The sequence below is a fragment of the Sturnira hondurensis genome, unplaced genomic scaffold (genome assembly GCF_014824575.4).
Source record: "Sturnira hondurensis isolate 20B ecotype Veracruz unplaced genomic scaffold, ASM1482457v3 Scaffold0007865, whole genome shotgun sequence".
In the NCBI taxonomy this organism is placed as follows: Eukaryota; Metazoa; Chordata; class Mammalia; order Chiroptera; family Phyllostomidae; genus Sturnira; species Sturnira hondurensis.
In genome coordinates, this window is record NW_028080496.1 from 10,727,699 (window position 1) to 10,750,202 (window position 22,504).

Here is a 22,504-nt window from a genome sequence, read left to right on the forward strand (position 1 = left end):
TTTCAAAAAATGGAAATGTTAATTTGTTAGCCAGAACAGTTTTTTTTAAAACATTTTTTAAATTTATTTTTAGAGAGGGGAAGGGAAGGAGAAAGAGAGGGAGAGAAACATCAATGTGTGGTTGCCCCTCAAACAACCCCCTACTGGGGACCTGGCCTGCAACCCAGGCATGTGCCCTGACTGGAAATCAAACAGCAACCCTTTGATTTGCAGGCCAGCACTCAGGCCACTGAGCTACAGCAGCCAGGTAGCCAGAACAGTTTTAAAGAAAGTTGAAGACCTGCACTAACTGCTCTCAGAGCTTATTAACATAAAGCTACAGGGAGCAAATTAATCTGGTCTTGGTATATGGATAGACTTTTAGATCAGTGGAGCAAATAAAGTTCAGAAACAGACCCACACTTGCCTGGTGAATTGATTCTGCCAAAGACATCAGGATAAATCGTTGGGGGAAAGCTAGTCTTTCCCACAAATTGCGTGGGAACAACTGGATCTCTACTCTCTGGAGGAAATAATGAACCGGGATCTGACCTCACTGCATGGAAATCAACTACCAACGGGTCATTTCCCTTAACACAGAGCTAGAAGTATAAGATGTCTAGAAGAAAACATAGAAAATCTGTGTGACGTTGTGTTGGGCAAAGGTTTCTTAAAGAGGACACAAAAAGCACAGAACCATAAAAGAAAAAAATGACATTTGACCTCAGCAATATTAAAATTTGTTCTTTAAAAGACATAGCATAAAAAATGAAAAGGCACAACAGACTAGGAGAAAATGTTGACAAAACATAACTGACAAAGGACTTGTATCCAGAATATATACACAGCTGAGTTGTGAGCTCAGTGAGGAAAGCAACCCAATAAAAAATAAGTTAATGATTCAATAGACATGTCACAAAACGAAGTATATGAATAAGCTCAATATCAGTGTGTCATCAGGGAAATGAAAATTAAGTTCCCATAAGTTACTGCTTTATACTGTCTAGAATAGGTGAAATTAAAATGACTAGTGATACCAGGTATTAGTGAAAAACAACTTGAACTCACATGTACAAGTTGGGGCAAAAGTGGATTTCCGATTCATATGGAAAATAATACAGTAGTTAATAAATATAAGAATAAACTGTTTGTATACTCAAAACAGTCCACGTAGTCTCGCCCCACCCTGTACTTTGGGTGGGAAGGAACTATATTGCACAGCCACTAGAAACAGTTGGGCAGTTTCTTCAGTGCACACCTGACACACGAGCCAGCCATTCTCGGTATTTACTCAAGGGAGACGGAGACACGTATCCACAGCTAGACTTGTTTCTGAATGTTCCCAGTAGCCTTATTCATAATAGCCTCAAACTGGAAATAACCTATTGTCTGTCTGCTGGTGAGTAGGTAAATGACAGAAGGTCCGTATTATGAGTACTACTCAGCAATATCAAGGAATGAACTTTTGATACACAAAAAACAACACGGATGAACTTCAGAAGCATCATGCTAAGTGAACTAAGTCAAACAAACTCTACGTACTCTGTGGTTTCATTTATATGTAATTCTAGAAAGGCAAACACTGCAGTGGCTGCCTGGGACCCAAAGAATTCTGGGTAGAAAATTGACGTGAAGAGGCAGGCAGAAACTTTCTGAGATGATGAATATGTTACAAGACTGGATACAGTTTGTCAAAGTTCACTGACCAGAATGCTTAAAATCGCTCAATGTTCAATCAGCTCAATAAAGCTGTCGGAAAAATGAAGCTGTAGTGATAGGGAATGCTGATTTGCCTCTACGTACAGTTTCAAGTGTTTCCATAGATTTCAGTGGGTGCCTTGAGACTATGTATCCCACCTCCTGTTTTAAATGGTTCGTGCCTGGTGCGAAATGCTTGCTGAGTGGATACAGTAACGAGGTTGGTGGGCTGCCACCAGTATTCAGGGAAGCCTTTCTGATGAATGGACGTGTGAGCATGTGAGCAGACAGATGAACCGAGTTCACGTCAAAGTTTTTTCATCGGCGCCTTATGTATTTCTTAGTGAATTAATACCTAGGTGTTGTGCAGCTTCTCTTGCTCTTCCCAAGGAGATCTTTTTCCTATCGCATTGGCTAACAATAACCCTTAAGTTCGTTTTTGTTTGCATCGTCATTTGTCACAGACCTCCCCTTCGTCGGTTCCTGGAGTAACTGCAGATGTCAGGCATTGTCACCTAAGATTCTTTATTCTGTGCGGGTTCTTCAGCATGTGCTCAGCTCTTTTATTTTAATGATTTTCCTTGAGATTATTCAGGCTATCGCTGCACGTGTTAATCATTGTTTTTCCTAACAGTGTAGCACCAAAAATGTAAGTAAAACCTGGAAAAGACCTAAAGCGGAAAACCAAAGGTGCAAGTGCAGTGTCATGTAACGTGATTTTAATTTTGCTGTTAAATCGAGTACAGTATGCACGTAAGAATGTTGGCCGGCAATTTCAGGCCACCGTGGTGGACAGAAGGTGGGAGAAATGAAAGAGGATGGTATCAGATTTCACTACCGGATTGTGAGAGAATGTCTAGAAGCAGTGGATTGGTCAGGTGTAGATTAGAAACGGACATCTTGGCAAGGTTTTCTCTTTCAGTGTGACTAGAAGGAACGGTTCTTTTTTATTTTCACTCAGTCTGCCTCAGGTAAGTGAGGTGTCGGAAGCCCGGCACCCTCTGTCAACGTGGGAAACAGCGGCGGCCTGTGTCCGCGGTCTACCAGAAGGTGGCAGCAAAGTGCTTTGTTCAGAGGTTCTCCCCAGGCCGAGGCTGGTGTGGTTCCTCGGACTGAGCACCAACCTGCGGACCAAAATATTCTCACCTTCCGTTTTTTTTTAAGTCATAATAAATAGCTACTGTATACTTCTATTTTAGTGAGAAACAAAGCAGATAGGGTACCCTTATTTTCTTTAAGTGAAGAAAAGTAACAGTATTCCTCTGTACTGTTTATATTTAACGATCTGATATGTATCAGCAATTTAACTGACACACCTTACCTTTAAAAATGGCAACGTTGCAGGTTTTGTTAGCAACCCGTTCTTAACTGAAGCTTGCATTCTGCAGAATGTTACTATTTGACACAAAGTTCCCTGCCTCATAGACTTTTCCAGGAGACCCAAGGTCATGTTTTAGAACTCAGTAACATTTTACTAAGCCACATGCACACACACACACACACACACACACACGTCATCACACGCTTTGGAGGCGTTTTGTTTGTTTGTTGGAAAAACAAGAGTTTTTCTCGTCTGTGACCAAACCAAAACGAAAGAGTGGCCTTTCAAGAAGAAAGCCTTTCAGTCCCAGGCAGGCAGGTCTGACCCGTTCACCTTCACAAGGAATTACTGGCCTCCAGCAAGTGAGCTACGGAATACCAGAGGCCGTGCTTAGAGACACCCTCGGAGTTGAGATCCGGACGCCTGCGTGTGGCGTGTGCAGGAGCTGGGGCAGGTGACAGCATTGTGACCAAGGAGTCGTTTAGCAAATGCATTTCATCTTCTTTCTATCCCCCACCCCCGCCCCCAAATCCGTCCATAGAGGAGAGGGTTTTAGAACTGTTGGAGAAAATAATGTTTATACAGTGCTGAGGTTTCTTCCCATTCTTCACACAACACACCGCTTAATTCTTACCGATTCCAACAGTCTTATAAAACTAAGAATTCAGAGTAGACTTTTTATCTTATGAAAACATGATTTATCCAGATCACTTAACATATATCTTACATGCTTTGGAATTTTTACAGACCACAGAAAAACTTTTTTTTAACCTAATACACCCCAAAACAGCGCAGGCTGCCAGACCACAGTACATCCGTAATTGAGAAGAGCAGATGTTGCTTCACATGGTTCTCTTTAAGAGCAAGAAGCACAAGAGAAAAATAAAACAAGAAGTTAAAGTAAAAGAGAAACATGAAACAGGACAGCGATGGGGGAGCCTGAGCAGCCGAGAGCAGTCGGTTCAATTAGGAAAGACAAGGGCCCGGTGATCTCAATCCTGTGTTTTTAAACACTCTGTGGGTCATTCTTCTCCTGTTAACTGGGGTTGACAGCCTTCTCCTGAACTTGGTTCCCCATGAAAACTCATTTCCCGTTAAAACTTGTCTTTGGGGAAGAAGGGTGTTTGTGGGTCCTGTGCAACCCAGTCCCGTGTCCTGTGCAGTTTGGCCCGAAGGTGCAGTGCCGCCGGCGTGAGGGCGCGTCAGGGCACGTCGCAGCGTCCCAGAGCCTGCTAACGCTCTCGTTTCGGTTCCACCTCCAGCGGACCCCACGGTTAAGGACCTGATCGGAGGCTTCACCGCCCTTCATTACGCAGCCATGCACGGCCGGGCCCGGATCGCACGCCTCATGCTGGAGTCCGAGTACAGGAGCGACATCATCAACGCCAAGAGCAACGACGGCTGGACGCCCCTCCACGTGGCCGCGCACTACGGCAGGGACTCCTTCGTCCGGCTCCTCCTGGAGTTCAAGGCCGAGGTTGACCCGCTCAGCGACAAAGGCACGACGCCGCTTCAGCTCGCCATCATCCGGGAGCGGTCCAGCTGTGTGAAGATCCTCCTGGACCACAACGCCAACATCGACATCCAGAACGGGTTCCTGCTGCGCTACGCCGTGATCAAGAGCAACCACTCCTACTGCCGGATGTTCCTCCAGAGAGGAGCAGACACAAACTTGGGGCGCTTGGAAGACGGACAGACTCCCTTGCACCTGTCCGCGCTTCGGGACGACGTGCTCTGTGCGCGGATGTTGTACAATTACGGCGCGGACACGAACACGAGGAACTATGAGGGGCAGACCCCGCTGGCGGTCTCACTGAGTATTTCCGGGAGCGGCCGACCGTGTCTGGATTTCTTACAAGAAGTCACGAGTACGTAATACCATTATTCCCATTATTGCTTTTTTTTTTTTTTAATCTGCACCCTCTGAGGAGCTTAAGGTGTTCTGACAGCTAAAAATAACCAGACACTAACGATTCCTTTTAGCCCTGCTTGGTAAGGAATACCTCATTCATCCGAAGTAAAAAGAAAGCTCTCTATCACAAAACCGCATAAAAATTCCATTGGGTTACTAAACGTTTATAGGGCTAGAAAGTCAAGGTGAGAGAAGCCGTGGAGAAAAGGACAGAAAGAAGAGAATTTTTTGCATTAACGACAATCTGTGTTGGAACAAGGCGGTTCCTGCTGGTCGTTCATGTAGTTTTTCCAGGCCGCCATAGACTTCAGGTTGAAGAATCTGGAAGAGTTTGGATTTTAGATTCCGAACCTATGGAAGTGTCCTGGTAGTTGTGCTTTTTTTTTTTTTTTAAATTACTAAGCTGCTGTTCACATTTGCTTCGTTGTGGCGTGAACCCATGTGACAAGAACAGCGTGTTATCATTTATTTAGGTGCCCTAGTGAAGCAGGTCGAGGGTGCTCGAACTTACAGTAAGAAGAGATTTGCTCTCAGCAGGAAATCTGGTGCCAGCCGCCATGGTGCCTGGCCCATTTTGGAGTGGGCACCTTGTTTTCCCCTAAAATAGTCTGGGAGAGTCCACGCCTTTGTCGGGGTGCGCGTCTCTGCGCCGCTTCTCTGATGGGAGCGTGAGTTCATGCGGACGTGGCCGCCCTCCTACCTGGCCCCCCTGTAACTAGTTGAGTGCGTGCCTCAGAACTCAGTGTCTGACACAAAGCCAAGGTCTCCTCTGGCAAATGTTACATTTTGCTGCCTGCTGTCCTTTTTGATGAATTCCCTTTTCCTCCTCTGACTTCTAACGTTAGGGAGGAAGAAATACGTTCTGGAAGCCAGATACTTGGGTTAAGGGGTGCACTTGACCTGCTTATAAGTAATCCACTCTCCCTCTTGGAACTGAATTCAGGGGTCAGAACATTTTCGAATAAAAGAACTATAACTTGAACTTGGCATATTTGTGAGGAAGAAAAGATGAAATTATTTCTGCAAAGGGTATTCAGACTAAAGCACAAAAAGAAACCACCCAGGGCTTGACTCGTGCTGTGCAGTGGAACTTTGTATTGTTGGAAATGCTCTCTCTCCGGGCCCCAGTCTGGTGGCCACTAGGCCCACGTGGCCTTGAGCACTTGTTTTGTGACCGATGCCACCGAGGGACTGAACCTTAATTGTATCCTTAACATTTAAAGGTCACTGTGCCTCAGAGTGGCTTCTGCGTCCTACAGCACAGCTCTGCCTGCCTCGGAGGGTGTTTGGGGCCATCGGGGGTGGGGTGGGGTGGGAGGTGGTCCCTGGCAGAAAGCGTTACAGCCCATGAAGTGCAGCGTTTTCATTCTGCGTCCCAGGTTTGTTTGGGGAGTGGGTGTAACTTCTATGCCAGAGACTCCCGGTCAGAGCGGCCGCCTTCGGGAAGGCGTGCTCCGTCCACAAGTGCCACAGCCCCGTCCGTGTGCTCTTCTGCTCTGTGGTTAATAGCACAGACAGAGCCAGGCTGCGTGAGCTCAGGCCCCTAACGGCCACGTGTTAGCCGTGACCTTGGGCAGGGTACCTGCTCTGTGCCTGTGTCTTCATCCTAGAATCAGGATAATTATATCTGTCTATAGGCTGGCTATGAGGACTACATGAGTTAATATTTGTAAATATACTTAAAACAGTGTCTGGCACATTTTAAGTGCTGTATTTGTGTGTGTGTTTTAAATAAAACATTTCATGAAATGTGGGTGGGTCAACAGCCAGGGCTTGCTACCCACAGAGTGACTCCCTTCGAGCCTCATTCTTTCTGAGCCTCCTGTTTTCAGCTCCGTAGACACATATGTCGCCTGCACATGGAGTCACAGCCAGTGGGGTGGAAGGAGCTGTCCCTCTACCCCCAGCCCTCAGAATGCTGATGGGCAAGACTGTTGGGTTAGAAAAGATGCACGTGTATCTTTAAGGTTCGGGGCAGATAGAAAGATCCACAGGACCATTCCCCATGTCCCAGGTCCCCACCGTACAGGAACAGCGTGTGCCCCGAGCTGGCCTCAGCGAGCATGGCCTGGTGGAATGACCGGGTCGCAGAAAGATGGTGGCCGAGCAGACGCATGGTGAGCTTCTCAGACACGAAGAACCACCTGTCTGTCTTTGAAGGCTACAGCCAGCTATTCTCCATCTTCAGTGCCTCCGCACAATTCACTGCTTCTTGACTCGGTGGTGTCTCCTGCCAAAAGCCACTGAAGTATTTCTGCTCCAGGGGTTCCATATTTGTTACGATTCCCTTTGCCTAGTGCATAATTACATGCCAGGAGAATCGACTGTAGCTGACTGTCTATGGAGAGCTGTCTTCTGAAAGCCAGGGTGGAAGAAGGCAGGGGAGTTAGGGGGCATTTTGTCAAACCTGGGAGCTCCTTCCAGCCTCCAACGCCGCCGAGGTCCACAGCTCCGAGCGCCAAGCTGCTGGCTGCTGATCTGAGGATTCCACATCCCGAGGTACAAGGACAGCTGGAGTGGCCTTTTATTCGGGGCCATTTTACCGTCATTGCACCACTCAACTAGAAGCAGGTTGTTTGCATTGGAAGCGCTCAAGAAAATCGTAATCCTGGAATGTGGAGGCTACTGTGGGTTTTTAGAAAACTCGCCGTAAAAACTTGGATACACGTTGCATGAAAACAGGGCAGACGAGCGGCATAGTTACGAAGCAGTGTCTGGTGTCTCGTTGACCAGGATGCCGAGGGAGAAGCCACGGAGGGAGAGCTGCCATCTGTTCGTCTGCAGACGGGCCTCTGGAAACCCTGGACGTCTAGAATGGCTGGAAGTCCTCCAGGAAGCCAGGCCACTGGAAGAGAGGCCTCTCCGTGCCCAGGAACAAGAAACCCAGCAGAGAGGAAGCCAGAGATCCCGCCTAAAATTCAGGGCTGTCTTGTAGGAGGAAGGACGTTTCCTGCTTAGTTGGTAGCATTTATAAGAAGCCACTTTCTGCTCTTTCAGTGCTTTTACTTGAAAGAGAAAATGAAAGTGAAACAAATAAGCTAAAGGGACGACAACAGAGAGAACACTGAAGGCCTGACCGATGACTCATAGAAATGGGAGTGAGGACTCAGCAGCCGATGTGTCGGTGGAGGTCCACTGAGGGCCAAGGTTCCCGGGTCAGCTCTGTGCACCAGGGCCAGGACTCGGGTCAGGCAGGTGTGTACTGAGGACACTCCCATTGAGGAGACACTGGTTTCAGGATCTCGAAAGTGCACACAGTTCATGAGAGGAGAATAACCCGCACGCAGCATGTGCACAGACACGGTCATGGAGCTGAGAGCATCGGTGGCAGCGCTGGCGTCTAGGATTGGGGCGCAGGTTCTCTGGTCAATGCCAAGCACTGAGTAATCTGCCCAGTTCAAACGAGAAAGCCAGCACGTGTGCACAAGAAAACATGAACGCTTCCTAGAAGTCATCTCCTGTAAGTCAGGCCTACCCCGAGGAGACAGTTAAATGGTAATACAACTCTCCCCGAGAGCTCGGGTTATAATGTAGCGCTCGTTTGCCTTGATCATCTCTCCCTTCCACGACATCAACTCTTCCAGTCAACCGTGGACGAAGGCGTCATTCAGAACGTGACGTCTTTTAAGAAAGCAAGAGAAATTTCAGAGAAAGCTGAACCTGAGGCAGTGGCTGGGAAGAACTTTTCATCTTCTCGGGGAAGAAGAAGATAGGATTTTTAATTGCCTGCCTGCCTGCCTGCCTGCCTGGGATTTCGTTCAGAGAGAAGTCCTGGAGAACCTACAGTTTGGGGATTCCTCCCCAAGCGCTTGCGCGGAAAGTGTGCACAGGGTCAGGAAGCCCTCTCTGCAGCCACCACCACGGCACGGGTGGGACGGATCCTCGTGCAAAGGGTGTGGGAGCCAGAGGAGAGTTTTAGTAGAGAAGGCAGGTCGGAGTGGAGCTGGCAGGATCCTCGTGCAGAGGGTGTGGGAGCCGGAGGAGAGTTTAGTAGAGAAGGCAGGTCGGAGTGGAGCTGGCAGGATCCTCGTGCAAAGGGTGTGGGAGCCGGAGGAGAGTTTTAGTAGAGAAGGCAGGTCGGAGTGGAGCTGGCAGAATAAAGGAGGCTGCTGCTTCTGTGGGAGAACAGCGCGCGAAAGGAGGCGGTAGCTTCCACATTGGACGGGCTAGCTTTTTTCAGAAGAGGTGCCGGTCATGCTGCCTGCCTAGGGTACCCGTTCACTGTGAGGCTTTACCCTTCACAGAGAAGAGGGCAATGGTCAGAAGGCAGAGTGGACTCGAAGGCTTGTGCAAGCAGCCAGACCCCAGGGCTGTGGCGGGGGTCAGCTAGTCACCTTTGTTGGTGACGTGCTCACTGTGTGGGGAAACGACCTGTGAAGAAGCTGCCCTTCCTGTCGAGTGTTAGCTAGGCAAGGCACTGCTATCACCACGCCGTCTGCCGTTCTCCTTAGTCTCCACATGGTAATGCCAGTTACTTCCAGTTGCCCGTCTGCTAGCTCCAACATCTGTGTCGTATCCGAGTCTCGTCCGATGCTTGCTTTGTCTCATCCGACTTGTGTTTTTCCTTGCCTATTAGCTGTCTTGTAATTTTTTATTGAAGCCAGACATGATGCATTAGGTAATAGGAACTGAGATAAATAGGCCTTGAATGCCAGATTTTGCGTGTCACGCTTGCTGAGCTGTAGGTGCCAGAGGCTTCAGACTCCCCCCATGTCCGTGGTTAGGGGCTCTTGTCTCCCGGCTTCCCTCACTGCCCGGAGAGAGTCCGTGGCCTGCGGCCCTTCTGTGCCGTTAACTGCCTCGCAGCCCTATTGGTGGGTGGGGGGTAGCAAGGAGGGGGAGGCCGGTGGTTTGCAGTCTTCTGATCACATCTCTCTGTGATTTTGTGCTTGTTCAGCTTTTTCTTGTAAGGATGGGAGTGTCGACTTCCAAACCGAAATCAGAAGTCCATTGGTTCCTTTTGCCACTTTCACTGACCGTGTGAAAAACACCCGTCTGTGGCCCACTGAGTAGTGATTTGCCTACTGGGCTTCAGAGGCCCATGTCTCCAGTGCAGCCTCCTGATGAGCTCAGCTGGGCCCGGGTCAGAGGTGCTGCTAATAAACCAGTCACATCTGGGGGCTCAGAGAGGCAGTGCCACCAAGTTCTGGACCCCAGCGTCTCACTTGCCTAATGAACTTGGGCGGTGTGCTTACCCTCTCCCTGCCCTGTGAGTCTCCGTTCCCTCCTCGGTAAGACGGGGATTACAGCGTAGTCTCGGGGTCCCTCTCTTTATAAAGCTCTTACCAGTAACCACTCTGAAAGGAGACGCTGGCCTACTCATGCGATTTGTTTTGATTGGAAGTTTTTGAAAGGCACCATGCAGAACAGTGGTGGTTTTCTCAGTGTGAACCCTTGGGGGTCCTCAGTGAAGTTTTAGGTGCCCGTGAGGCCAAAACTGACTTCATAACAATACAAAGATGCTCTTTGCCTTTTTTCGCTGCGCTGAGGTCGGCGCTGATGCTGTCAGGACCGGGGTGTGTGCATCGTCCTGGCCTCCCCACCGGCCAGTCCCAGAGAGAGCATTCCCGTTCCACTTAGGAACACTTTTAACAAAGCAGTAAAAATAATATGATGGAGTCTTACTCCTTTGAACGCGTCCATTTTTCAAACTTGTGGGGGGGTAGAATTTGAAAGTATTCCTACTGCATTCAAGTGGCGGTATGGGGGAAAAGCACTTCTGAGATTTGTTTGAGATAAGCCTGCAGCTTTCCTTCATGGAATACCATTTTTACCCAAAAGCGTGACAGCAGACCGGAGCTNCTGATGCTGTCAGGACCGGGGTGTGTGCATCGTCCTGGCCTCCCCACCGGCCAGTCCCAGAGAGAGCATTCCCGTTCCACTTAGGAACACTTTTAACAAAGCAGTAAAAATAATATGATGGAGTCTTACTCCTTTGAACGCGTCCATTTTTCAAACTTGTGGGGGGGTAGAATTTGAAAGTATTCCTACTGCATTCGAAGTGGCGGTATGGGGGAAAAGCACTTCTGAGATTTGTTTGAGATGAGCCTGCAGCTTTCCTTCACGGAATACCATTTTTACCCAAAAGCGTGACAGCAGACCGGAGCTCCCTGGCCTTGGATCGTGGGCAGACATCCTCCTAAAAACGAGTCAAGTTTACTCACCCCCTTAAGAAAAACAACTGACGGTATATATGGCGAGTCCTAAAATTTGAGCATTCAAGTGAAAATTAGCCCTTTGAACACCTTGTGTTTGCCACTGTGACGTCCACGATTTTCCCAAGTGCACATGGGTAAAAGGGGGCAAGAAGGAGCAATAGATTTTAACATGAAAGAGAACAGGAAGTTCTCTTCGCGTCCCGTGTGGCAAGTGTCCTTTAGCAAAACACCACTTGCCAAGTTTTGGCGGAGCAGCAAAGAAGGTGCACAATGATCTGAAAAGACCATTGAAAAACTCCTTCCTCTTCCAGCTACACCTGAGTGAGGCTGTAATTTCGCCTCTTTGGGGCAGGTGAGCAGATGCGGCGGGCGGAATGCAGGAGCCGGTCTGTGGAGCCAGCCGCCTGCTGCGAAGCCGGGCCTTACAAGACATTTGCTCACGTGTAGAACATCGTCTCCCACGAAATCCTTTCTGTTCTGCAAAGCAGCTCTTTGATTTTGATAAAAATGCATTTCAGCTGCTGTTGAGTTCATGTCTGTTATTTTTCAGTGAACTAGTAAATATTTTTAAATTTGTAAATGTGGTAAGAGCAGATATAACCCACTTAAACGAAAGTTCTTTGAGCTCCTCCAATTTCAAGAGCACAGAGAGGTCCCAGAACTAAAAAACGTTGAGGCCGAGCGATGGGCAATTGTTACCTTCCATTTTTAGGGACACCCGGCTAGCCCCGTGTTGTAGAACGTGATCACTCCCTGATACCTGTTTGCAGTTAAAACCTGTGGATAAAATGAGATGCGTGCGGTTGCTGTGTGCCTCGTGCCAGCGTGTTTGCTACTTAGGACGTGTGGTGACCCGGGATCGCTGAGGTGTCTGTAAAGTTGTGGTTCAGGCAGGCGCTGGGGGGGTCGAGACATGTATCATTCCCATCGGCTTGGATGGCTAGTGGCGTGTAAAAGGTAGGACTGGATTGTATTTCGATTTGTGTGGTTGTGTTTCTTAAAGATTTTAATTATTTCTCGAAAGAGGGGAAGGTAGAGAAAATGAGAGGGAGAGAGAAACATCAATGAGAGACATCGATTGGTTGCCTCTCCATACGCCTCAGCCAGAGACCAAACCGCACCCCAGCCCAACGTGTCCTGACCTGGAATCGAACCAGTGACCTTTCTCTTTGATGCCCAACCAGCTGAGCCACACCAGTCAGGGCTGATTGGTATCTTTTAAGGATGGCTGGCTTGTAGGTCAAAGAGGAAGAGGTTAGACAGATGGGAAGGGAGTTGGGTAAGCAGTTTTGCTAGAGACTTAATCTCTCAGGTAGTACTTGAGCTTGTTGCTTTCTAGAGCATCAGTTACAGGTGTTTAAAAAAATACTGTTTTGTAAACGATGCCATAACCTGCAATACATTTCTGTTTGAATTTCGGTGACAAGTATCATGTTTTAGTTGCAGAAGTTAAACTTTGAAAACAAAGTTTCAGACTTTGAAAAAGTCAGAATCCAGATCGCGACTCCTTTTTTTCTTTTTCTTTTTCTTTTTCATTTTAAGGAGATGACGTGTAGACTGAGGCTTTCCCAGCCAAGTGCAGCACAGCTACCGGCCTGTGAGCCGATGATCACGTACAACGTCACTTCTGGGCCAGGTGCCCTTGCTCCTGGGTTGTGTTTGAACAATTCTTTAATCAGTTGCTTTGAATTTTTTTGTAGGATGACTTGTCACAACAGTGTGACCCAGTGTAACTCTTCAGAGAAATAATTTTGTGTAGCAGAGTTTAACTAAGGTTATTTTCCATTATTGAATTTTTTCCTAATTGCCGATTTTGCCAGACATCTACATTTCTGTCTCAGTGATTAAAATCACTCTTCGAAATAAATGAACAAGTGGGACACAGTTTTAAGTCAAATTATACCACATTTTAAGGTTCTTTGATGTCAAAAGTATTGTCTTCTGTACTTTTCTCATCATATTCATATTACTATTTTTAATAGATGTGGGCTTCTGGAGATTCCTAGTCATTTGTTGGGAAGCAGAGTGAGGCTCTGTGTGGCTTAGTGCAAATGGGAAAAATTGGTCCAGACTCACTTGCCTGTGGAAAAAGTGTAACCAATGGGCACACGTGATCGAGGCCGATGTCGTACCTGTGGAGTCCGTCTGAGGGTTAAATCAGACCAGCTTTTTATTTTACGACGCCGTGATTTGATTTTAAGGCGAGCTGGAAACTGCCTTGTTTTACCAATAGGATACGTTTGACAAATTTCATACAGAGTCCCTGCGGAGGGAATTCAGAGGCAAGAGCAAAGACACAAAACATGATCCGGGTAGGATTTTCAACTGGAGAGCTGAGATAAAACACAGGGGTTGGGAGCCCATTCCAGGTGGTGACGGGGACGGGACGCTTGAAGGGAAAGTCAGATGCTATGAGGCCATCCAGAGGGGCTAAACCTTTCTGTCTTTATTCTTTTTCTTAAAAATTTACCCTCTCCTGCCCTGGCTGGTGTAGCTCAGTGGATTGAGCACAGGCCTGCGAACCACAGGATCGCGATTCGATTCCCAGTCAGGGCACATGCCTGGGGTGCAGGCCAGTTCCCGGTTCCCAGCAGGGGACGCATGAGAGGCAACCGTACATTGATGTTTCTCTCTCTCTCTCTCTCTCCCCTTCCCTTCCTCTCTAAGATAAATAAATAAAATCTTTAAAAAAAAAAATTTACCCTCTCCTTTCCGCCTTCAGTCTCTACCTGCCTCTTCCCCAAAGAAAAACCTGTTTTGCTTTCATTTTGTTCATTTTGGTTATATAAAAGTATTTTTTTGCTTGCCTACTTTTACAAATATTTTATCCAGAAAAGTAAGTTTAGCCTCTTAAATACGTTAGTAATGGTGATGTCCAAAGGGGAGGGGAGCGGTTTAGAATACTTAATTTTCCAAATTACGCTGCTGTCCCAGTTTTGTAATTCACACTAAACGAGACCCTTCAAAAGCCGATTTCCTGTTTTTATAACAGCCCAATTATTACTAATGATGGGCTTCTTCACCAAATGGGAAGACTTAATAGCCCTTTGAACTGTTACGTAATACCATTGTAGTTCATTGGGAGGGACACCTTGTAGTTTTTATGCTTCCCCAAAGTGTTATAATTCCCTAAATTATACTCTTTTGTGTGACGTCCCCCCAGGGACAGTCCTCTGTTACAATCCCGTGTTGTTATGGGGAAGGGATAATTTTCCCAGACACCTCGTAAACGTCGTGCACGTGCGTGCCGGGTTTTTCCCCTTTCCTTCCTGTGTTCCCTTCCTCTGCTGTTCTGTTCCCTTGGCCGCTGCCTCCTGTTCTCCCTTGAATCTCTGGGGTAGTGCGTTTTTCAGTGCGTAGTAGGTGCTTAGTAAATCCTTTTGAGCAACAGGTCGAGAGGAAAGCAAGTACTTATTTCTCAGTTGCCATCTATATTCCCAAAATGATATTCCCGAAAAAATATAACAAGCTCCTTAGCCTGAGAAATAACCATGTTTGTACTGTGAGCAGTCTTTATTACTTTGTTACTCAGTTTAGCTCGCTTTTCGCTCAGTGCCGCTACCTGGGAGGAGGGGTGACAATGGACTCACTCCGTCACTGCACAGCTTCTGAGACAGTTACCATTCTCATGTCTCTGCCTGGTGCCAGCTATGCGGTGAGTTCCACGGTGTGGGTTCCATCAGCTTGCCAAGGGCCGTTCCCCAGTAACAGATTACTGGCCCCTCCTTGGCCACTAAGCAGCTGACTAGTCCCCTCACACTTCGCACTGGGAGGGTGGGAACCTCACCTCAAGAAGGAGCCTTCTGCTCCTCTGGGAGGGGAAGGCAAACATTATTTTTACAAGTACTTAAATACTGTGTTAACATTTATTTATTTAATAAATGTTATAAATATATAGCTCTTACTGTGTGCCTGGTTCTATTCTAAGCATGTCACCAAAATTAGCTTTTTTTTTTTACACCCGTGAGGGCTGGGCTGTAGGGGACATTGTGCTCAGGTCACAGGTGAGGACACCAAGGCTGGAGGCTGAGTGACTTGCCCAGGACACACGGATTTGAGAGCGCAGGCCCAGGAATCTGGCTCCGGGCTTGCTTCTGGAGCCCCGGCGGGGTGTGCCTCTGGCATGCGAGGTCATGCTGCACACAGAAATCACACGGGGTTGAGAAACCTTTAAAAAAATCAGATTCTCCCAAAATATCGTAGCCACAGCACACTGCTGAAGGAGGGGGAAAAAGAGGAGCAAATCGAGTAAACCTTTCCCATGTTGACGTGCAGAAAGTTCCTTTTTCCCTGAGAAGGGCCCATGCGGAAGGGATCACTTCTGAGGGTGGTAGCATTTCTGCCTGGCATCCCTGGGGTCACCGGTCTCTTGATTTAAAGTTAGGTGGTCCTTGCCTTCCTGTGTTTTACCGTGGACGAGATCAGAGCCAGCATGCTGCCTGGAGAGGCTTGCCTGTTTTCTGACCACAGTGGACAGATTGCCACGAAACTCCCCCCCAGGCCCTGACCAGCAGCTTCGTCAAAGTACCTGGACAAAGCCACATATTTGGGATTTTTTTAAAGTCAGCCCTGCTTCCAGAGCCCAGAATCTCACTGGGTCATCTAATGCTGCAAAACCTAGTGGCTTAATCGCGCTGGTCAGTTCTCTAACTGCTGTCCTCTGAGAAGTGTCCCCTGGAGTCACTCGATGGGGCCTCTTTCCACAGCTGTTCTCTCAGGTGGCGGGCAGGTTGGCGCCGGCCGTGGGCTGGGCCCCGGGACTGTGGGGCCCCGACCTCAGCTCCTTCTGTGGACTGTGCGGGCTTCTTCGTGGCGTGGTGGCAGCCGGGTTCCACAGCGAGTGTCCCAGGGAGGGGGTAAAGGCATGTCACCTTTTATGACAACTACAGGGGTCACATGGCATCACTTGCTCCAGGGTCACCAGCCCACCCGGTGTCAAGGAGTGGGGACCTCCATTCGCCTCTCTGAATGACCGGAGACCCTGTGGTCGTGGCTGGGGAGTGCCATGAGCCACAAAGTGACAGTCCAGAGGCCCCCATTACAGACCTTTGTGTCTCAGTCCCGCCTTTTCCGCCGGTCACTCAGCAGTGCCAGTCATTTACTTCTTCCACTGTGTTGGGTGGTGGGTGTTCATTACGTAGGCACGTACACTTCTGTATGTCACCTTTATCCTCGTCTGTGTTTGGCCTGGGTACATGGTGACAATAATTATTTAATTAATATTGCACATGAAATGAACCTGCTACCTATTAGGAAAATCAAATTCTTTGTTTTAAAAGAAGATTCGCGTCTTAGTTCATACTCTGGGTTGCATGTGGGGATCAAGCGTTGTCAGCATTTAGTGAAAAATGACAGTGGTAATTGATTCTCCTCCTAATGGTAGCCTGTGCGTGGCGATGAAAAATAATTCGAAACAGCTTAGAAAATGATTTGCCATTGGCATGGGTGTGTCTTGCAAAGAGCCGGCTGTTTCACACTGGACACACAGGCCTATGAAGTGTTCATTCTTCCAGCCAGTGCTCGTGGGGTGCTGGGTCAGGCGTTGTTGGTCTTGCGTTGGCAGCCGGAGCTGGCCCGTCCTCACAGGGCTTGTTGGGTAGTGAGGAAGGTGGGCGCTGATGGGTGATTCTACACAGAGGTCAGGCACAGCCTGGGTGAAGGAGCTCTGAGTGTTACCTGCTGGGGAGCCTGACTCCATCTCCCCCAACGAAGTGCCCTCTCTGGGGACAGCTCGGAGCAGGAGGAGACGTAATCTTACCGGGAGACGCCCAGGCCAGGGCTCAGGGTTATGGCCCTACTCAGATCCCCGTGCAGACTGCTGTGGACACGCATGCTCCTTACAGACATGTCTAGGGAATCAGTAGCATCTATGATTCTTTTAAGAGCTCACGTGTTAAGTGACTCTTGGGACACCCTTATTCCTTCAGGCCTTCCAGAGCAGAGGTCTGAGGGGGTTTTTTTGTTTGTTTGTTTTTTATAATTTTTTAAAAGATCGATTATTTATTTATTTATTTATCTTTAGAGGGGAAGGGAAGGACAGAAGGAGAGAAACATCAATGTATGGTTGCCTCTCATGAGTCCCCTGCTGGGAACTGGCCTGCAACCCAGGCATGTGCCCTGACTGGGAATCGAACCTCGATCGTGTGGTTTGCAGGCCCGCGCTCAATCCACTGAGCTACACCAGCCAGGGCAGGTCTGAGTTTTGATGAGCCTTTTTCCTGTGTGAAGAGTTCGTTAGTTTCGAATAATGGGGACCACTGTGGACAAGTACAGTTCAGGTGCTCGAGAGAGCAAGGGTTCCCCACATGTGGCCTGGGGACCTCCGGGCTTCTCTGAGAGCTTTCTGGGGTAGCTGAGGTCAAAGCAATTTGCGCAGCAGTGCTGAGGCGTTGCTGGCCTTTCTCACACTCCTCCTCTCCTGCCTGTAAGTGGACTCAGAGCCCAGGTGACCAGGTTTTGAACGCAAAAGGTTGGAATGCAAAAGCCTAGAGGGAATTCAGCCAGACCTTTAAAAGCTTTAAAAAAAAAGAGCGAAGGAATGTTGTTGGGAAATTTTGTTGTTTTCATAACAATGTCATTTATGTTAGCATGTGATGGGTTTATTCGTATTGTTTCTAAATGAATCTATTTCTAAAATTTCGCTGTCAGCTTCTAATGTGCTAAGCGTTGATTGCTCTAACCCACATGAAAACAGGAGTTCTTTGGGGTCCTTGAGAGTTTTTAAAGTATAATGAGGTCTTAGACCAAGAAGTTTGAGAAGTATGGCCTTCTACTTGACTTTGAGTAGAAAGTTCTGCTTGGCTTTCTGCTTTGCTTACCCTCTCAGACAGGAGGAGTCTGTAAAATGAGGGCGAGGATCAAAGGGCTTCCTCGTAAAAGGATTAAAGGGGCTGGTGTATGTCTAGAACTTTTACGAATACTCAGCACAGAGCAAACGGTCTGCATTTGTGGGTTTTCCTTATCATCACTGTTTCATACGCAAGCAGAGTTGACCCGAAGCTGAGCATTTCTGCTGCCGTGTGTGGTCATCTGTATTGTTTTGGTAAAACACAGTATTCCGAGGTGAAAGAAATGGGGCTTTGTAATCTTCCTTTTGAGTGGGTGTATCGGTGAGGGTCAGGGTCTCCACTGTCGGGCCGTCTGGGTGTGGGGTTTGAAGAGATGGAGATTCAGGAGATCTTGGGGGGGCTTTTTCTGACCTCCTTCCTGCCTTCCCGGTCCACACCCTCCCCTCCCGCCCCACCCCCCCACCAACAGCCCAGCCTCCGCTGTGTCCAGGAATCTCGGTGACCAGGTGGGCAGGCATCGTTTGGGCTCCCAGTATATCTAAGTCCCACATCCCAAGGAGGAGCCGCATTGGAGAGCATCTCAGAGGGTCCCCTCGCTCCGCAGGTGGAGAAGCGAAGCACGCACCCTCCCCCGCCTGTGAGGGGCCCAGCCAGGATGAAGACTGGCAGTCTGATTTGTCCTGGCAAGGGCACCGTGCTGAGAATCAGAACTGCTTTTGGTCTCAGTCAAAAAGCCTTATTAATTGCTCATCTAACACTGAGCGATTTACTGAAAGTGTTGCTGGTGTCCTTATTTGTAAGGGGCGCGTGAAAACAAATTATCAGCCATCCCGAGGACGGGAAAAGGATCCGGTGAGCAGTCCCAGGAAGGTACCCAAGATACATTCCTCGTAGCAGAAGTCTCTCTGGCCATTTGCACGTTAAGTCCATAGAGAGGCACCTGCCAGGGAAATAAGCGATTATTTTCCGAACCTAAAAGCCAGCCTTAAATATTCTGCTTGGTTGCTTTGTAACGTTTTCTTTTTTCTGTCTTTTTAGGGCAGCCCAGAAATTTGCAGGACCTGTGCCGAATTAAAATTCGACAATGTATAGGCCTTCAAAACCTAAAGCTACTTGATGAACTACCGATTGCCAAGGTCATAAAAGACTACTTAAAACACAAATTTGATGATATCTGATATACACAGAACTGTGATCAGGATTAGGAGTTATATTCCAGATACTTAAAAGGCCTTTCGCCTTGCACAAAGTATATCCTATGCAATTTCTGATTTGCTGTGAAGTCAGAAAGCAGGTATACGCGTTTAGGTTTATTTTTGGTTGGTTGGTTGTTTGGTTTTCATTGTAGGGGATGGTTATTTTATGTGTGTGTGTGTGTGTGTGTGTGTGTATGTATATATATAGATATATTTCTATATATCTATATATATATATATATATCACATGCTTGAAGGTCTTAATTTGGTTTCTTGGTCCAGGTTGAAGAGGTCCAAGCTTTCTAGACAATGTGGCATTTACAAAAATTGTTTTTCCAAAGTGACGTAAGCAGGTCCGGAGTGGAGAATTCACCCTTTTCACATGTGTGGTTTCACTGGCGTGTGCATTGCCACAAACCAGCAGGGCACCTGGGGCAGCGGGGGGGTCCCAGCTTCCCCCTGGGGGTCCCGGTGCTCCTGCAGGATGTCCTCAGACGCACTTTCAGGACCGCTGTCACCGCATTCCTTTTTCATGGCAACAAATTGGCTGCTTCAAACTGTTCTGTCCTGATGGCTGTGGCTTTCGGGTGACAGCAATTCCGGTACCTCTGTTTTCCCGATGGTGTGCTCTCGTTTTTAACTTATTTTTTTAACAACTGTGGTACACTACTCAGAGACACTGGGCCTCACCTTCTGTCTCTAGACGAATAGTGCTTTAAAAAAAAAAAAAACTAACAAGAAAGAAAATAACTTTCTAAAGCCACTGTACTCTGGTTCTAAGACGCCGCCAGTGCAATACTTTTCCTGGTGTATTTTACCCACTATTTCACTTGATGTTCCTCATTCCACGGCCGGCTCTGACATGCCCGTGAGAACAGGAACGGCCGCTTCCATTTTCGCGGCAGCAGCAGAGTCCGGCAGTCAGTCGCAGCTTCCATTTCAAGCTTCACCCTCCATTCTACGTTAAGCAGAAAATTGCAGATCCTGATGGTAGAGTGTTCTCTAAAATGACCCCTGATATTGTGAAACCCCTTGGCTTAATGCTCGCAGCATTTGGGGCAGTTTCATGGTGTTTTTCATCTTCCCAGTTAAGAAAGATGCCTAAAGAGAGGAAAGTTTCTACCAGGCACACCATTTGCAAGCCCGGTTAATGCCCAGTGTGCGAATGAAAGACTTCGCGTCTGCTTCAGGGGCGTGCGTAGGGAGGCTGTTCGGCACAGCTCCTTACTGCGTTCACGGCCGCGTAGAAACAGCTGTGGCCACGTGTCCAAGGAAGAGCTCCCAGAAGCAGTCGGGAACCTGTGGTGTGCCCGGGGACGTGGGTTCTGTACTTGACATGTCACATCATAATCGGTTTCCGAATAGCCTTCCCAGGCATCCCAGTGTCGTTCTGCGTGCTTTGGGAAATTGCAAAAACAGCTCCACACTAGTACTAAATGTCTCATCACCAGTTTACGTGATGCGGGGCCTCTCTTGTCTGAATTTCTTCTAGCTGTACGTCCTCAAGTCTGGAACGGTGCCACCTGAAAAGCCTAACAGCAGAACCAGGGGCTGACATTGGTTCACCTTCTATCCAGGGCCTGCAGGGGTATTTTCCAAAGCACCAAGTTTATCCCCTTGGACTCAGAGTAGCGGTGGTGGCCGAGTGTCTGGTCTGCTTGTCCTAGGAGGGCGCACAGCCCTGAGGGAACAGCCAGCTTCAGGAAAAGGGTGGTTTAGGCTAGTGGGGTTCAGAGCCTCTTCTGCAGGGAGCCAGCGAGCCCTTGGCCAGTTTTCTGGCCCCTCGCACAATTCTAAGGGTAGCCTGGTGGCCAGAGGTAGGTGGTCTGTTCTTTCCCCCATAAAACTATCTCCAAAAAGTTAACTTCCGAGACAGAGAGAGTTCCTTGTGAAATTGGGAGCTGAGCTGGGGTCTGATTCTTTAAACCAACACCCAGGTCAAGGCCGAGACTCATTAGCAGCCCCCAGGACAGGGCACAGCCAGAGGTGAATTGAGCGCCACACCTCCCTGACACCCTGGGGACGAGACCGCAGTGGGGCGCCCAGGGCCCTGCGTACTGAGCAAGGGTATCATGTTCGGTTCGCACAGGGCTTCTTTCTTCATGTGTATTAATCTAATCAGTTGGTTTAAAACTATTTTTTCCACCACCCCCCAAACGATTCAAAGGTTTCCAAACTAAGCCACTAGACTTTTGAGTCGGGAAATTCCAAGGAAAAAAAGGTCAGATTAAGGTAAATTCTTCATTCTGCGCTGCTGCTGCTGCTGCAACTTCAGAAAAGGGAAAAAAAATTATGAGCGCTCTTCCTGGAATTGAAATTTCTATTTAATGAAGAAGTGTATAATTCCATTATTTATTGTTTGAGGTTTGATTTATCTGGAAGCGTAAAAAGAATGTTTTATTTTTGCTATTAATAAAATCCCAATCACACGCCATATTAAACAGTAACGACGATGTCCCCACGTGGGTCTCCCAGGGACTCTAGGGGGAAGCATGCAGGTCTGCTCTTGAATTTGATGGTCAGAGAAGCAAAATGAGGAGAGGAAACACGTGTTTTCAGAAAAATCAACTGATCGGTTTTTCCAGAATCCCGAGATGTTCCGAATGGTATCACATCTGTCACTGATCCTTCACGTTTCTTTCGCAATTGATTTTTTTTTTTAAACCTCTGAGTAAACCTTTATAAAAAATACATTTGGCAAGTACACCAAAGAAACCAGCTCATACAAGATTTTGGTGATTCACGAACTGCAAACCTCATCTTTGCAAGCCGAGATTTATTTTTTTCCCCCCGTGTAAATATTTGTGTTCATAAATGTACAGCAGAGCAAGGGTGTTTTTTAGATTATTTAATTCCCATTTTTCTAAACTATTTACTGCAGAATAATCCATGCTTGTTGGTTTGGAGGACTTGGCCATTTTGTTCTTTAATGCGTTATCAGTCATGCTTGGAACAGCGTCTGCACCAGAGAATCCAGTGCTCTGGCCATCGCCAGAGTGCACGCACGGACCACGAGGGAGCTGGCGTGATTTGCCAGGCGCACGCCCTAAGCGACAAGAATGTGTAGTTGAGTGATGAGAGAGGACCATATGGAAAATCAAGATTCTAACTTCCCCGCCGAATTGCTCAGTAGCCCAGAATGTGATTGGGATGAGGCCCTTCTGCCCCCAAATTTAGCTTTCCTGTAACTCCGAGTGTGTTCTATCATAATGTATTTTGTTCTTCCTTTGTAATGTAAGTTTTGCTTTGGGTCAGTTTGAATTAAAAAAAAAAAAACAACTTAAATCTGGTTTAAAACTTACTGGAGTTGTGTTTTCTTTCTAGCCGGCCTTGAACAGTTACTGTTATTGCCCAGCTCTTTGGGGGAAAGGAAACAAAAATCTCTCCTTCCTGCATCAGCATTTTAGATAACTGGGAATTGTATAAGAGTGCGATACAGAAAAGGGAAGAGT

At 47.7% G+C, this 22,504-nt stretch overlaps 1 protein-coding gene across 2 annotated transcripts in view; it reads left to right on the top strand.

Annotated features, from left to right (window-relative positions):
- The window catches only part of ASB7 (ankyrin repeat and SOCS box containing 7), a 37,983-nt gene extending 16,719 nt beyond the window's left edge, over positions 1-21,264 (top strand). For both annotated transcript variants that reach the window (XM_037053744.1, XM_037053743.1), the window contains 2 exons: positions 4,261-4,866; positions 18,895-21,264. In XM_037053744.1, coding sequence (XP_036909639.1) covers positions 4,261-4,866; positions 18,895-19,034 — 746 coding nt within the window. In that variant the 3' untranslated portion in view covers positions 19,035-21,264. The remainder of the gene's footprint in view (positions 1-4,260; positions 4,867-18,894) is intronic.
- Positions 21,265-22,504: the final 1,240 nt, after the last annotated feature.